Source organism: Lithobates pipiens, unplaced genomic scaffold, assembly GCF_037356315.1.
Source record: "Lithobates pipiens isolate NorthernLeopardFrog02 unplaced genomic scaffold, aLitPip1_a1.2 Scaffold_25, whole genome shotgun sequence".
Lineage (NCBI taxonomy): Eukaryota > Metazoa > Chordata > Amphibia > Anura > Ranidae > Lithobates > Lithobates pipiens.
Genome location: NW_027507787.1, coordinates 239,694,181 through 239,712,069, shown reverse-complemented (window position 1 = coordinate 239,712,069; position 17,889 = coordinate 239,694,181). Strand labels below are relative to the sequence as shown.

At 47.5% G+C, this 17,889-nt stretch overlaps 1 protein-coding gene across 1 annotated transcript in view; it reads right to left on the bottom strand.

Annotated features, from left to right (window-relative positions):
* Positions 1-8,068: 8,068 nt before the first annotated feature.
* HPS1 (HPS1 biogenesis of lysosomal organelles complex 3 subunit 1) overlaps positions 8,069-17,889 on the bottom strand; it is a 115,748-nt gene continuing 105,927 nt past the window's right edge. Inside the window, exons 18-19 of the mRNA XM_077455709.1 lie at positions 16,208-16,290; positions 8,069-8,469 (exon numbers count right to left, since the gene is read on the bottom strand). Of these exons, the coding sequence (XP_077311835.1) occupies positions 8,307-8,469; positions 16,208-16,290 (246 nt within the window). The 3' untranslated portion in view covers positions 8,069-8,306. The remainder of the gene's footprint in view (positions 8,470-16,207; positions 16,291-17,889) is intronic.

Below are 17,889 nucleotides of genomic sequence, written 5' to 3'. Positions count from 1 at the left end.
GACAGGGAGGTTCAGGTCCTCTCGGACAACCTGGTCACGGTGGCATACCTAAACCACCAAGGAGGGACAAGGTCGGACAAACTAAGACGGTTAGCACAACAGATCCTTGTGAAAGCAGAAAAGAGGGTCCTTTCACTGTCAGCGATTCATATAAAGGGCTCACTCAATCTGCAAGCAGATTTTCTAAGCAGACAGCCCATCCTTCAAGGGGAATGGGGATTGAGCAAAAATCTTCTTCCTGGTGTGCAGACATTTTGGCAAGCCAGAAATAGATTTGTTCGCTTCCCGGGAGAATGCGAAGGTTCTCAGGTTTTTCTCCCTTTACAAGGATCAAGAAGCAGAAGGGATAGACGCTCTTGTACAAGTGTGGGATTTCAGGCTGGCTTATGCCTTTCCCCCATTGGTGCTCCTTCCCAGAGTCCTACAAAAATTAACCTACTCAAGGTCAGACCTGATACTGATAGCACCCTGGTGGCCCAAGAGAGTTTGGTTTCCCACCATTCAGAGTCTCGCGATAGCTCCCCCGCTGCGTCTGCCGGTGCAACGAGACCTACTCAGTCAGGGTCCAATCTTTCACCCCGACCCGGGTCGTCTCTCTCTGACAGCATGGCTATTGAAAGGGAAATACTCCGAGACAGGGGCTGTTCGGAAAAAGTGATAGATACTCTTCTCCTCAGTAGGAAAGGCGTCACCAGAAAAATTTATGCAAAGGTCTGGAAAGTCTTCTCCCACTGGCTACAGTCTAAGGAGGGGGCTCTCCAGATGATACCCACCATCCTAGACTTTCTTCAGGAGGGGGTGGACCAGGGTTTGGCAGTTAGCACCCTAAAGGTCCAGGTGGCAGCCCTGTCCGTGTTTTTTGATAGGAAGCTAGGACAGGAGCCGCTAATAAAAAGATTTTTGTCGGCCAGGGAAAGGGTAGTTCCAGTTAGGTCGGTCAGTTGCCCTCCATGGGATCTGTCCCTGGTATTAGATGCCCTAACAAGGGGGCCTTTTGAGCCGGTGGCTCAAATTTCGGTTAAACTCTTATCATTTAAGTTGGCCTTCCTCCTGGCTATCACTACGGCCAGGAGGGTGAGTGATATACAGGCTCTGTCGATTAAAGAGCCGTTTTTTCGCATCCTAGAGGATAGGGTAATCCTCACTCAGGATCCTCTTTATTTGCCAAAGGTAGCTTCATTATTTCACAGAACACAGGAGATTATTCTCCCGTCCTTTTGCCAGAATCCTAAGAATAAGGAAGAGGAAAGATTTCATTTCTTAGATGTCAGGCGTTGTCTCCTAGTCTATTTAGAAAGGGTGAGAGACTTTAGGAGATCCAGTCATTTATTGGTCACTTTCTCAGGGAAGAAAAAAAGTCTACGATAGCTAGATGGGTTAGACAGACCATATCCATCACTTATAGACAGGCAGGTAAACCAGTACCAACCCGCCTTAAGGCGCATTCAGCTAGATCCCTAGCGACCTCCTGGGCAGAAAGGGCAGGCGCCTCAATCGACCAGATCTGCAAAGCAGCAACATGGACGAGCCATAGAACCTTTCTGAGGCACTACAGAGTGGAGCTGTTGTCCCCTCAGGATTTGGCATTTGGCAGGAAGGTCCTACAAGCGGTTGTCCCGCCCTAAAGGTAGGCCTGAACTTCTTGCCTGTCCTCTCAGGTGTGCCGTCCTGGAAGATGACTGGAGAAAATGACCAGTTACACTTACCGGTAACGTCTTTTCTAGGAAATCTTCCAGGACGGCAGGCCTACTTCCCTACCCTTGTTTTATTGGTGTGGTATATTGATTCCTCACAGAATGTTCCCTCTGACACTGGTGTGGGATTTTCTTTACCATAACTGAGGGTCTGAGGGAGGGGTGGGGACTTTTAAATTTGTTGTTGATTGTGTTTCCTGTCAGGTGGACCAGTCATCTCTCAGGTGTGCCGTCCTGGAAGATTTCCTAGAAAAGACGTTACCGGTAAGTGTAACTGGTCATTTTTTTTCCTTAAACTTCCCTCCTAAACTTAGGTTGCATGTTATAGGCCGGTGCATGTTATACGCCGATAAATACAGTACTTTTTAATTTCAATCGGGGGATGTGGTGCTAATAGACTGGTATGCTCATGATCACAATACGTTGTATATAGGGGGGATGTGTTTCTACTTATGTGTATTGTAAGTAGAGTGAGAAGACGGCAAGTCTACCCTGAAAGGTCATATCTCTGAGCCATCAAGTCTGGGTAAAGGATTAGATAACTAGCTCATGTTAATTAGGTTTCTGGTTACAGGTGTATTGTTAGAGTAAAATGAGCAGGAGTGGGGAACGTCCTCTTCAACTGAATATAAGACTGTTTTCTTGTTCTAATAAACAGTCCATGTTCAGCAACCAAACGATTATTGCCTTGTCTGTTGGGAGTGGTTGGAATATCTGATATCTATATTCGGACTGGGAGGAAATGGTATATGACGAAAGCACTCAAGCGGAGTGTGGGGCATTTTGTTACACTTGTATAATGTAGAGGAAGTTTGGTACCTGGATACTTAATATTAATACTATTACTAGTATACTATTGCTTTCTGCCCTAAAAGGAACCTGTCAGGACAGAAATACGGAGGCTCTCATTGCCAACATGCTTTGGAGAGTGCATGCTCCAGGTCTGGTATATTCACAACTTTGTGAATAACAAACCTTAAAGTGGTTGTAAACCTCAGACATGAAATATGAACAAAGCATGTCCCTCTATAGGGTGTACTTGTCTCAATTAGGAGCACAGAGTGTCACTTTTGTCTGCTACTTTACGACAGGTTTTTCTGACACCAAGAGCAAAATGGTGCCAGAGGAAGGAGCTCCAGCACACAACCTGTGATTGGCAGCCTCAGCTCTGTTCTGGTGTGCTGTGTGAAGGGGGTGAGTCCCACCTCTCTTCACTGGGTGTAACTTTAGCACTCCACTCCCTGCTTTCAAATTGTATAAACTGGAAGGTGAGCAGATATAGAGAAGAGAAGGCTACAGATAAACAGGTACAACTAATGTAGGATGATTTGTTTCATCTCTGTGCATCACCTGAGGCCAGTCATTTCACTGGGTATATGGAAGGTTTTACAACCACTTTAAAGCTGAACTTTGGGTAAAGTGCAAAGTTACCCTTGCAGTCGGGCTCCCCCACACTGCAGGGAGGTACAGTAAAAGTTTATTTGTCTAGGGTACCATTAAAAAGCAGTTTAATTTACCTTATCCATCACTCCCCCAGCAGTCGGCACTCTTTTCTCTTTTTCTTTGACACTCCAGGTTGTGGGCGAGATCTCAGTGACCTCACTTACAATGCAGGACTGCTGGTCCTACACTGTACCCCGACGATTTTGAAGTGCAACCAACAGGTGGATCACTGATGAGAAGCGGCTTTGGAGGACCAGTCACAGAGAGAAGTGGAAGTTTGCTGGAGTAGGGAATAAGTTAAGTAAAACTTATTTTTTTAACAGTACCCTAGATCAGGAGTCTCCAAACTTCCTACACAAAGGGCGAGTTTACTGTCCTCCAGGCTTCAGGTGGGCCGGACTTTGGCCAGTGTGAGTAGAAAATGTCCCAGCATCAGTGGGAGTAAACACTGTCCCGTCATTGGTTTTAGCAGGAGGAATAGTGCTCCATCAATGGTGTCAGTGGGAGGAATAGTTCCCCCATCATTGGCGTTAGTAGGAGAAACCGTGCCCTTTCAATGGTGTCAGTGAGGGGAATAGTTCCCCCCCGTAATTGGTCTTAGTAGGAGAAACCGTGCCCCATCAATGGTGTCAGTGGGAGGATAGTAGCCCTTGGATGGTGTCAGTGGGAGGAATAGTACCCCCTGGATGGTGTCGGTGGGAGGAATAGTACCCCCTGGATGGTGTCGGTGGGAGGAATGGTACCCCCTGGATGGTGTCAGTGGGAGGAATAGTACCCCATGGATGGTGTCAGTGGGAGGAATAGTGCCCCATGGATGGTGTCAGTGGGAGTGAGTGACTTGTTTAGCACTACCCATGTGAACTGAATCGCCTCAGGGCGCTTTCTTGCCACCAGAGTTCATCTGCGGCTTTTGCGTGGTCCTTTACCCCGTAAGGTCCTGACACGCTTACAAACACATACAACATTGACATACACATATTAAGGCCAATTTTTTTTTTTTTTTTTTTTTTTTTTAGACAAGGTCGAATTAACCTACCAGCATGTCTTTGGAGTGTGAGAGGAAACCGGAGTACCCGGAGGAAACCCACGCAGGCACAGGGAGAACATGCAAACTCCAGGCAGATGGTGTCGTGGTCAGGATTTGAACCGGCAACCCTATTGCTGCTAGGTGAAAGTGCTAACCACTGCACCACTGTGCTGGGAGGATTCGTTCCCCCATAATTGGTCTTAGTAGTTGAAACCATGCCCCATCATTGGTCATAGTAGGAGGAACAGTGCCTCTTAGATGGTATCAGTGGGAGGAACAGTGCCCCATAATTGGTCTCAGTAGCAGGAGCAGTTCCCTATTGATGGTATCAGTGGGAGGAATAGTGCCCCATCATTGGTTTTCATAGGAGGAGCAGTTCCCCATCGATGGTGTCAATGGGAGGAATAGTGCCCCAACATTGGTCTTAGTGGGAGGAGCAGTTCCCCATCGATGGTGTCAGTGGGAGGAATAGTGCCCCAACATTGGTCTTAGTGGGAGGAGCAGTTCCCCATCGATGGTGTCAGTGGGAGGAATAGTGCCCCAACATTGGTCTTAGTGGGAGGAGCAGTTCCCCATCGATGGTGTCAGTGGGAGTAATGGTGCCCCAACATTGGTCTTAGTAGGAGGAATTGTGCCCCATCAATAGTGTCAGTGGGAGGAATGGTGCACCATTGATGGCATCAGTGGGAGGAATGGTACCTCATCATTGATGTCAGTTGGAGGAATAGTGTCCCGAGAGCCCATATAGAAGCAAGCAAAGGGCCACATCCGGCCCCCTGGCCGCAGGTTGGAGACCACTGCCCTAGATGAATGAGCATTTAACTCTTAGGTCGGATTCACACCTATGCCATTTTTAGTGCATTTTGCAGATTTGCACTACAGAACGTGTTCCATAGGAAACCATTTTAAAATGTACTGTAGCGCAAATCTGCAAAAAGCACCAAAAATGCCAACGGTGTGAATCCAGCCTTACAGTATAAGGGACTAACCTAAGATTTTGCCTGTAGGTCAGCTTTAAGCCTGCATGTGTGGATTAGGTATCCTCACACCCGATAAGGACATTCAGATTCCGGGTCGGTGAATCAGCTAGTAATGAAATAAGGATGGGGACAAAAGCCTTGCAGATGCGCCTTCAATTCTAACACGCTACTCTGAAGCCAGGACACTGTGCAGACACTCACAACGAAAGTGGGGGCGACCATCTGAACCTAAAATAAACTTTGTTCCTCATTTGTCATTTATAAACATACATCTGCTTGGTTTCTATGAGTTATTGCACTTTGCAAAATCCTGTACAACAAGGAAGATACCGTCATTTTAAACTTTTTTTTTTTTAACTGTATCCTCCACAATGCATTGAGAGCCTCAGACCATGAGATGCCAACAGAACACTTTCCTCTTCACCAAATAACTTTATTATGTGAATATAAAATATATAACTTGCGTTTTTTCATGGAAATAAGGCAGCAGTTACAACCCAACGAAACATCTGCAGTACGCTTCTCTTTAACATTTGAGGGATCAGCCATGTTTATGGACAATGCCTGCCACCACCTTTGTTATTCAAACCAATAGCATGAAATAACCAAACTGGCCCATGACTCGTTCCCTAATATTTGTTGGCATGTGGGTGTCTGCCCAGAGGGAAGCAGTATTCACAGACCAACAGCCATCTCCTAATTGGACCACAAGGAACCAGATCATGTACTGATCTTATGGTCTTTAGGCCCCACGTTGGCAGGATGCGATTGTCAATGCAGTGCACTTTTTACATACGTTTGGAATGTTTCTGAGACCATATCGAATTCAGTGCAGGTGCATTTGACCTACATCACCTGAGTCTGCATTCCCATAGACTTGTATGGCGAGATAAAAAGTTCTGAGGAAGCCCATTGACACACCCCACCGTCCCAAACAATATTTCTACAGCTGAACGCACAGGCAGATACGTCCATCAACACCACCCCCCTAACCATATTCCTAAAGCTGAACTTCAGGTAGATAAGTCCATCGACCCCCCCACCATATTCCTACAGCTGAAACCCAACCCAACCCAACCCCCTAACCATATTCTTAAAGCTTAACTCCAGGCATACAAGTCCATCAACACCACCCGCTAACCATATTCCTACAGCTGAACCCCAGGCAGATAAGTCCATCAACCCAACCCCCTAACCATATTCTTAAGGCTGAATCCCAGGCAGATAAGTCCATCGACACCACCCCCTAACCATATTCAAAGAGCTGAACTTCAGGCAGATAAGTTAATCGACACCCCCCCCTCCCCAACCGTATTCCTACAGCTGAACCCCAGGCAGATAAGTCCATCAACCCAACAACCAACCATATTCTTAAGGCTGAATCCCAGGCAGATAAGTCCATCAACACCACCCGCTAACCATATTCTTAAAGCTTAACTTCAGGCAGATAAGTCCATCGACACCACCCGCTAACCATATTCCTACAGCTGAACCCCAAGCAGATAAGTCCATCAACCCAACCCCCTAACCATATTTCTACAGCTGAACCCCAGGCAGATAAGTTAATCGACACCCCCCCCCCCCTCAACCGTATTCCTACAGCTGAACCCCAGGCAGATAAGTCCATCGACACCCACCCCCAACCACATTCTTAAAGCTGAATCCAAGGCAGATAAGTCCATCGACACCAGCCCCTAACCATATTCCTAAAGCTGAACCCCAGGCAGATAAGTCCATCAACCCCCCCCCCCCCCCCAACCATATTCCTACAGCTGAACCCCAGGCAGATATAAGTCCATCGACACCAACCCAAACCATATTCCTACAGCTGAAACCCAGGCAGCTAAGTCCATCAACCCAACCCTCTAACCATATTCCTAACGATGAATTTCAGGCAGATAAGTCCATTGACACCCATCCCCCCAACCATATTTCTAAAGCAGAATCCCAGGCAGATAAGTCCATCGACACCACCCCCCCAACCATATTCCTAGAGCTGAACACCAGGCAGATGAGTCCATTGGCACCACCCCCTAACCATATTCCTAAAGTTGAACCCCAGACAGATGAGTCCATCGACCCACTCCGCCCCCCCCCCCCCCCCAACCATATTCCTACAGCTGAAACCCAGGCAGCTAAGTCCATCAACCCAACCCCCTAACCATATTCTTAAAGCTTAACTCCAGGCATACAAGTCCATCGACACCCCCCCAACCATATTCCTACAGCTGAACCCCAGGCAGATAAGTCCATCAACCCAACCCCCCCCCCCCCCCAACCATATTCCTAAAGCTGAACTTCAGGCAGATAAGTCCATTGACACTACCCCCCCCCCCCCCCCAACCATATTCCTAAAGCTGAACTTCAGGCAGATAAGTCCATTGACACTACCCCCCCCCCCCCCCCCCAACCATATTCCTAAAGCTGAACCCCAGGCAAATATAAAAGCCCCAAATCAATGCCGGCTGTTTATTCATTCGTTGATCAATAAATGATCAAATGAATAAATTTATTAGTAAGCATTAAAGGTGTCTAAATCTGACCTGGTTTCAGCCTACTGCAATCCCCTATAAAGCAGAGCTCAGACTGGGCGAGAAAGAAGCAGCACCAGGAGCCGGTCATCTGTGCTACAGTGCCCATGTGCCAACAAGGAGCATAAAGGGGAAAAAAAAAAGAGAAATAGCAGAGAGATGAGCTCATCAGCATGCTCTTTCTTCCTTTCACTGTCCAATCACAGACTGGGGGAGGGACAAGACCTATCACCATTACTGAACTGAAGCAGGAAAAAATAAAAAAAATGTCTGCCAATCCAGACAGGGCTGTGCTGTGTGGCAGAGCTGTGTAAATCTCAGGACTGGATTGAAAGAAACAAATCCTTTGGGCAGGTGGAGGAGATCCATATACATGTACATTCCATCTGTACATTTTTCAGTTGCCTTGAGTTCAGTTTTCATACTGGGCTTAACTATAGATATAAAGCAATTTTTTTTTCCAGCTTTGCATTACAACAGAACAATAAAATCTGGATCGGTAGCCTGGGATCTGCCCGCGGTTTGGTTTCAGATGCAGAGCTCTCTCCGAATGGCCAGTACAGGTTTCTCATGTGACCGAGCCGACAGCGCGGGCTGCTGCTGGGATTATCCGGTCTTCTGGCCTTGTCCTCTATAGAAGGGGTATACGAGACGGCTCCCACAATTTGCGGGCCAAGTCATGGCACTGCTGTATGATGAAATCCGGTGGGATGATGCCCAGGTGCAATGTTAGCAGTTCATAGCACTTCACCGGCTCTGCTGGATGGTTTTTACAGTAATAACGAAGAAGTTTCCTAAAACAGGACCAAAAAATAAAATAAAAAATGAGTTGACTTTATAACAAATGTTCAGAAATATCATATGAATGGCAGCTGTGCATGAGAAGAGACACGGAAAGTCATACATGCCCCAAGTGTGTGCAGCCTTCTGGTGTGCACCCCAAAGCTCAAACACACATGTGTGTGTGTGTATATATAATATATATATATAAAGAGAGATCTCTCTCTCTCTCTCTATATATATATATATATATATATATATATATATATATATATATATATATATATATATATATATATAGATATAGATATAGATATAGATATAGATATAGATATAGATATAGATATAGATATAGATATAGATATAGATATAGATAATATGATTTTATATATATATATATATATATATATATACACACACACACACATCTATAGATATATATATATATATCTATCTATAGATGTGTGTGTGTATATATATATATATATAAAATCATATAATCTATATCTATATATATATATATATATATATATATATATATATATATATATATACGGTATATATAGATACTCTAGTATAAGTCAACCTGGATATAAGCCGAGGCACCTAATTTTACCACAAAAAAAACGGGAAAACATATTGACTCGAGTCCATATGAGCAGCTACCGGTAAACAATGCCCATCTGCAGCCTCACTGTGCCCAGTCGCAGCCTCACCGCGCCCATTCGCAGCCACATGTGCCCAATCGCAGCCACACCGCGCCCAGTCGCAGCCACACCGCGCCCAGTCGCAGCTACATGTGCTACATGTGCCCAATCGCAGCCTCACCGCACCCAGTCGCAGCCACACCGCGCCCATCTGCAGCCACACCGCGCCCAGTCGCAGCCACACCGTGCCCAGTCGCAGCCACACCGCGCCCATCTGCAGCCACACCGCGCCCATCTGCAGCCACACCGCGCCCAGTCGCAGCCACACCGCGCCCAGTCGCAGCCACACCGCGCCCATCTGCAGCCACACCGCGCCCATCTGCAGCCACACCGTGCACAGTCGCAGCCGTACCTTTTAGTACTAAAACAGTGCGCATCTCCCGCTGTGTAATGCATTCTGTTCAGCCGTCCATTGAAACAATGCCCGCCCCGCCTCCTCCTCCTCGTCTGTGATAGGTGGAACACTCATACAGTTTCCCAGCATCGTATCAGTGTTCCTCTATCACGGGCGGACAAGGAGGAGGCGGGGCGGGCATTGTTTCAATGGACGGCTGAACAGAATGCATTACACAGCGGGAGACGCACGCTGTTTTAGTAATAAAAGCTACGGCTCACTCCAGTATAAGCAGAGGGGGAGTTTTTCAGCCTAAAAAGAAGGGGCTGAAAAACCCGGCTTATATTCGAGTATATACGGCATTTATATATATATATATATATACACAGTATATATACACACACACACTTACAAATAACTGTAAAACAAACATTTTAACCAGTGTAAACAAAGTGTACTTCTGCGCTACTAAAAATAAAAATAAGTGCTCTATATTTAAATCTAGGCGGTTGCTGCTGAACACCAACTGTTATTAGCAGACCCAAGTGAAAAGGAAATATAAGTGAAGCGCTGCCTCCTTGCAAAGCTAAAGAAATACAGTAAATCTTCGGGTTTGAGAGCGTTTTGCAAGACAAGCAACATTTTTAAATAAATGTTGCCTTGATATACAAGCGATGTCTTAATACACGAGGTAGCGATGCCGCTCCAAGCGCGTTGGTGTCTCTAATAACCGCCCTCCCCACTCACAACTTCAGGCGCAGGCTCTGCAACGGTGCAGGAAATGGAAGAAAACAGCTGAACGGCCGCACTCTCCGAATAACACCTTTTATTCGTGGCAAAACAGTGCAGAAGATCCAAAATCTCTTACATCATGGTGGTGAAAGGTACAGGCAGGCCAACGCGTTTCACATCAATATAGATGCTTAATCATAGCTGGTGACCATACTCAGACTAAAGATATTTATAGTGAAATAAAAGCAATTAGGGCGATAGACAACCCCCCAGAAACTCCTCCCATATCTAATCAGACTAAAGTGGAAACCAAATGTGCACAGGAAAATGGGCAGCACGAAAAAAAAAAAAAAAAAACAGAGAGCCAAAAGGATTAAGACCTCTGAAAGAATGACACAGTATTAACCAGTTCCCGACCGGCGCACGCCACTGTACGTCGGCAGAATGGCACGGGCAGGCATATTGGCGTACCGGTAAGTCCATTTCTATATGCCGCCCTGCCATCGCATGCGTGCCGCCGCCGGTCGGGACCCCTGTGAGTCCGGTCGCGGATCCCGCGGACTCGATCGCCGCGGGGATACCCGCTATCGTCTCACGGGGCGGCTGAACGGGGAGATGCCGTTGTAAACAGCATCTCCCCGTTCTGCCTAGCAACAAGTGACACTGATCTCTGCTCCATATGATTGGAGCAGAGATCAGTGTTCACTAACACAAAGCCCAGCCTCCCCCACAGTTAGTAACACGCCCCTAGAAACACTTAACCTCTACACTGCCACCCCCTGGTTAACCCCTTCACTGCCAGTGTCATTTACACAGGAATCACTGCATTTGTATAGCACTGATTGCTGTATAAATGACAATGGTCCCAAAAATGTGGCAAAAATGTCCGATGTGTCCGCCATAATGTAGCAGTCACAATAAAAATTGTTGATCGCCATTACTAGTAAAAAAAAAATAAAAAATTTATAAAAATGCCATAAAACTACCCCCTATTTTGTAAACGCTATAACTTTTGCACAAACCAATCAATAATCGCTTATTGAGATTTTTTTTTAACAAAAATATGTAGAAGAATACGTATCGGCCTAAACTGAGGGAAAAAAAATGTTTTTTTATATATTTTTGGGGGATATTTATTATAACAAAAGTAAAAAATAATGTGTTTTTTTCAAAATTGTCGCTCTTTTTTTGTTTATAGAGCAAAAAATAAAAACTGCAGAGGTGATCAAATACCACCAAAAGAAAGCTCTATTTGTGGGAAAAAAAGGATGTCAATTTTGTTTGGGAGCCGCGTCACACGACCGCGCAATCAGTTAAAGCGAATCGCAAAAAGTGGTCTGGTCTTAAGCCAGCAAAATGGTCCGGGGGCTGAAAGTGGTTAATATATACTTAGTAAAGTCGGAATAGAACTGACTGAATAGAACAGATGTCTAAATATACAAGTAACGTCATAAATATTGAGTATAAAAGAGAAGAGGGGCACCTCTCAGTGCCCGTTCACACAGGGGCGACACGACTTGCAGCGCGACTCACAGACGCGACCTGCACACGACTTCAGCAGCGACTTGCAAAACGACGACTGTATAGAAGTCAATGCAAGTCGCCTGAAGTCGCCCCAAAAATAGTACAGGAACCTTTTTAAAAGTCGGAGCGACTTGAGTCGCTCCTATTAGAACGGTTCCATAGTACAGAACGGAGCGCGACTTGTCAGGCGACTAAGTCGCCTGACAAGTCGCGGTAGTGTGAACGGGCACTAAGTGTAGCAATATGGTTACATTTAATGAAGGTACAACATTTAGCAACATATTGCTACACTTAGAGGCGCCCCTCTTCTCTTTTATACTCTGGAGCTCCTGCTGGATTTTGCTTCTAATCCCCTTGCGGAGGCTTCCATTTGTGGATGGACATTTTATGGTTACACAACCAATCGCATTGCTATAATCTTTTCATATGGACTATATAAACTGAAGGACCTATGAATAAGTGGTTACGGAACGAATCATTTGAGTTTCCATTATTTCTTATGGGGAAATTCCCTTTGATATACAAGTGCTTTGGATGACAAGCATGTTTCTGGAACGAATTATGCTCGCAATCCAAAGTTTTACCGTACGAGGTAATATGAACACAAACTAAAAAAATGAATAGGGGTGTTAAATGTAGCACAAATAATGTTCCACGAACCACAATAATAGAATAAATATGTGCAAGCGGTGACCTCTAGTGGAAACAATAAGTATAACATATATATATATATATATATATATATATATATATATATATATATATATATATCAAATAAAGTCCATATATCCAGTGATATCTTCTGCAAACAAATACTGTCCCTCACACAATCCAGCGGTGATGAATAACAAATGAGTGAACACCACCAAGTGGACCCTCCACCAGTCACACTCACCTCCTCGAAAGTCGGAGGTGCTGGAGGACCAAAACCAATGCTCAGTGCTGGAGGACCAAAACCTTCCTGCAGATCACCCATTCCCTGAACCTGATTCTGACTCTCCAATTATACAACTCAGTTTGGATTTTCTCAGACGTTTAGCATCAGTGTATAGATAACCTGTGTGATGGTGCTGCACTGAGGCCTGGCTCTGATGGATATACAGGTGAGCTCATCCGTAATGAAGGTACAGGGCTGGTGGATCTTGTTCTGGACCTAGACTGCCATCTCTCTGATCACAACAAATAGAGCGATCAGCAGATGATAAATCCTAGGGTGGATATAACTCAGAGGTCTTTTTAAAATGTTTATTGGTCAAGAATATCAAAATGTATCCAACACATTTCGGAGGAAAAGCCTTCCTCTTCCTCAGGGCTTAGAGCATTACTGGAGCCCCTTGACTGCATGGAGCATTTTATTACAAATGTGATAGCTGGACATGCATGCACATTCCCCCTCACCCTCAGGTACTGCCAACCACAGGCACCTCCACGGGTATAGGTTCTTGGTTTGGCTTGGCCATGAGCTCATTTTTTTGCCAGTGTGGAGGACGGGGGAGGGGGATATACAGATCCAGTTGTAGGCAGGTGCAATCTGTTTTCCCTCGTTGTAGGTGGCATTCAACCGAAGTGGCAATGCAGAAGAGGAAGGAAGTTGTGTGGTATTTGGTTCTTCTATGGCTTCCATCGGTCACTAGAGAGACAGCTGTCCGATGGGGCACTGGTCTCCCACTTGACCTCAATGGCCATCTTGGGTCAGGGCCAGAGTCCTGGTTTGGCACGTTTTATGCAAGTGGCTAGTGTAGGGGCAGATTCCTCGTCTGATAGGGGCAAGGAAAGGTTCCCGAGTAGGGAAAGTGCAGGGACCATGCTATCTCCTCGTAAGAAGCCTCCCGATGGGGCCTGGTCGTCCACACCCAATTCCCTGCCCTCGCTGTAGAATCTGCCGCCATCCTTCAAAATTCACGTTCAAGATATATGTGTTATATGGCGTTTAATGTTCATGGAGGCATTCTAGGTTTAAACAATTTAAGTATGAAAAGGATTAAAAGACGAAGAAAATCGTCAAACAATGAAAAAATCCTTTTGCACATCATGGAATTGTCACAAGGGGTCTTATAGTGGATATTGTTCCTTAAAGCAAACCTGAAGCAGACAGAAAAGAAAGAAACACTTCTTCTGTAGAGTAGATACATCCGGTACCCCATCAGGTGCCCTTTCATACCGGCATTACCCGGTACCCCATTATCCTGGCAGTATCCATTACCCCATCATACCAGCATCATGCGGTGCCCAATCATACCTAAAGCAGAAAAGGAAGGAAGGAAGGAAGGAAGGAAGGAAGGAAGGAAGGAAGGAAGGAAGGAAGGAAGGAAGGAAGGAAGGAAGGAAGGAAGGAAGGAAGGAAGAAAGAAAGAAAGAAAGAAAGAAAGAAAGAAAGAAAGAAAGAAAGAAAGAAAGAAAGAAAGAAAGACTTCTTCTTCTGTAGAGTAGACACCATCCAGTACTCCCCCAAACCAACACCATCCGTTATGCCTTAATACCGACAGCATTCAGTACCCCAGCGTACCGGCACCATCCAGTGCCCCAGCGTACCAGCACCATCCAGTGCCCCAGCGTACCAGCACCATCCAGTGCCCCAGCGTACCAGCACCATCCAGTGCCCCAGCACCATCCAGTGCCCCAGCATACCAGCGCCATCCAGTGCCCCAGCATACCAGCGCCATCCAGTGCCCCAGTATACCAGCGCCATCCAGTGCCCCAGTATACCAGCGCCATCCAATGACCCAGCATACCAGCACCATCTAGTGCCCCAGCGCCATCCAGTGACCCAGCATACCAGCGCCATCCAGTGACCCAGCATACCAGCACCATCCACTCCCCCAGCATGCCAAAACCATCCAGTGCCCCAGCACCATCCAGTGCCCCAGCATACCAGCGCCATCCAGTGCCCCAGCATACCAGCGCCATCCAGTGCCCCAGCATACCAGCGCCATCCAATGACCCAGCATACCAGCACCATCCAGTGTCCCAGCATACCAGCACCATCTAGTGCCCCAGCGCCATCCAGTGACCCAGCATACCAGCGCCATCCAGTGACCCAGCATACCAGCGCCATCCAGTGACCCAGCATACCAGCGCCATCCAGTGCCCCAGCAAACCAGCGCCATCCAGTGCCCCAGCAAACCAGCACCATCCAGTGCCCCAGCAAACCAGCACCATCCAGTGCCCCAGCAAACCAGCACCATCCAGTGCCCCAGCAAACCAGCACCATCCAGTGCCCCAGCAAACCAGCACCATCCAGTGCCCCAGCAAACCAGCACCATCCAGTGCCCCAGCAAACCAGCACCATCCAGTGCCCCAGAATACCTCTTTTCCCTGCCTCGAGAGCCCCAAAAGAAAAACCTAAACCTCAAAATATAGGTAAGTAGCACTTGCCCCTGCCTCCCACAGAACGCAGCTCTCAGTCTAGCTGGGGGAGGGGGTGGTTATCCCTATGCAAATTCCAGGTCAAGGGGCTTCTAGGGGAACATTGGGGCAGAGATATTTTAGCACCGGGAGGTGAGTACAGCCCAAGTAATACCAGCTTTCTTTGTTATAACGCAGAATCTCCTGATTATCAGCAGCTTCCCAGTGGCTTCAGCTTTGCACATTGCGGACATTTTACCTTTAGTAATGAAATAATGAAGTTCCAGAAAGACACTCTGCATCGAATTAACATTTAAACCAAACATTGTGAAAAGACTATAAAACAGAAAATCTCCCAGGAACACTTCAGAAAAGAAAATATTAGAATATCTTTATTATGACCTGCCATGCAGAAAGAATGGGCAGAATGGGTAGAGAAGAGAACCTGTCTAGGTTCACGGTGAAGGCACCTATGAACATTAAGACTGCTGTAAATGGGGCCGAAACCAAAGGGGTGGTCTTGGATATTGGTATGGATGTTAAAAACCAACCCTGACCGGGACAGACATCCCCGGGCTGCTTAATCTCGGGGGGAGAAATGATAGGCAATAGACGTTGCTCAGATTGTGAACAAGCAGCAAATATGTAGACTTCTACAGAACCGGGCATTGTGGTTTGACTGCCGTCCATCCTTCCTTCCTTCAAGAGAACCAGTCTTATCTAGGAATCGGATTGTTGAGCCTTTAGTAAATATAATTCAATATACTTACTTCTGAATATGTATCTCTTTTTCAGCTTTACTTACATTGCAGGAGCCAGGAGCCCCCCACACAACATGGCACCATGACATGCAAATAGTGACAAGCTCCTGTGGTTGTCAGTTCTGGCATGTCCCCTCCTCTACCCATTATACCACCAATAGGAGAATAGTGGGGGTGGGAGAGGGAACCGGCCAACAATGGCAGCCATGGCATATCACTGCACCCTGTGATTCGGGGGGGTTCCCAGGGCACTCTATAGGACTTCCAATTCACCAACAAGTTCTACACAAGGGTTTATGTTAAGGTAAGCCTGTCTTAATAAAGAACAATTTACAATTGTAATAATCACCTGTAATATTCTCCGGCTAGCATTCCTATAGGGGCAGAATCATCTCCGAGAACTGGAACATCAATAACTTCCAGTTTATCTCCCTGTTAAAGAAAAAAAGCCATCAGAAAACATGCTTGGTTGTTCTATACTCTGCACCCACGGGACAGGGGAGGCCCTTCTATACTCTGCACCCACGGGACAGGGGAGGACCTTCTATACTCTGCACCCACGGGACAGGGGAGGCCCTTCTATACTCTGCGCCCGTGGGACAGGGGAGGCCCTTCTATACTCTGCACCCATGGGACAGGGGAGGCCCTTCTATACTCTGCACCCATGGGACAGGGGAGGCCCTTCTATACTCTGCACCCATGGGACAGGGGAGGCCCTTCTATACTCTGCACCCATGGGACAGGGGAGGCCCTTCTATACTCTGCACCCATGGGACAGGGGAGGCCCTTCTATACTCTGCACCCATGGGACAGGGGAGGCCCTTCTATACTCTGCACCCATGGGACAGGGGAGGCCCTTCTATACTCTGCACCCATGGGACAGGGGAGGCCCTTCTATACTCTGCACCCATGGGACAGGGGAGGCCCTTCTATACTCTGCACCCATGGGACAGGGGAGGCCCTTCTATACTCTGCACCCATGGGACAGGGGAGGCCCTTCTATACTCTGCACCCATGGGACAGGGGAGGCCCTTCTATACTCTGCACCCATGGGACAGGGGAGGCCCTTCTATACTCTGCACCCATGGGACAGGGGAGGCCCTTCTATACTCTGCACCCATGGGACAGGGGAGGCCCTTCTATACTCTGCACCCATGGGACAGGGGAGGCCCTTCTATACTCTGCACCCATGGGACAGGGGAGGCCCTTCTATACTCTGCACCCATGGGACAGGGGAGGCCCTTCTATACTCTGCACCCATGGGACAGGGGAGGCCCTTCTATACTCTGCACCCATGGGACAGGGGAGGCCCTTCTATACTCTGCACCCATGGGACAGGGGAGGCCCTTCTATACTCTGCACCCATGGGACAGGGGAGGCCCTTCTATACTCTGCACCCATGGGACAGGGGAGGCCCTTCTATACTCTGCACCCATGGGACAGGGGAGGCCCTTCTATACTCTGCACCCATGGGACAGGGGAGGCCCTTCTATACTCTGCACCCATGGGACAGGGGAGGCCCTTCTATACTCTGCACCCATGGGACAGGGGAGGCCCTTCTATACTCTGCACCCATGGGACAGGGGAGGCCCTTCTATACTCTGCACCCATGGGACAGGGGAGGCCCTTCTATACTCTGCACCCATGGGACAGGGGAGGCCCTTCTATACTCTGCACCCATGGGACAGGGGAGGCCCTTCTATACTCTGCACCCATGGGACAGGGGAGGCCCTTCTATACTCTGCACCCATGGGACAGGGGAGGCCCTTCTATACTCTGCACCCATGGGACAGGGGAGGCCCTTCTATACTCTGCACCCATGGGACAGGGGAGGCCCTTCTATACTCTGCACCCATGGGACAGGGGAGGCCCTTCTATACTCTGCACCCATGGGACAGGGGAGGCCCTTCTATACTCTGCACCCATGGGACAGGGGAGGCCCTTCTATACTCTGCACCCATGGGACAGGGGAGGCCCTTCTATACTCTGCACCCATGGGACAGGGGAGGCCCTTCTATACTCTGCACCCAT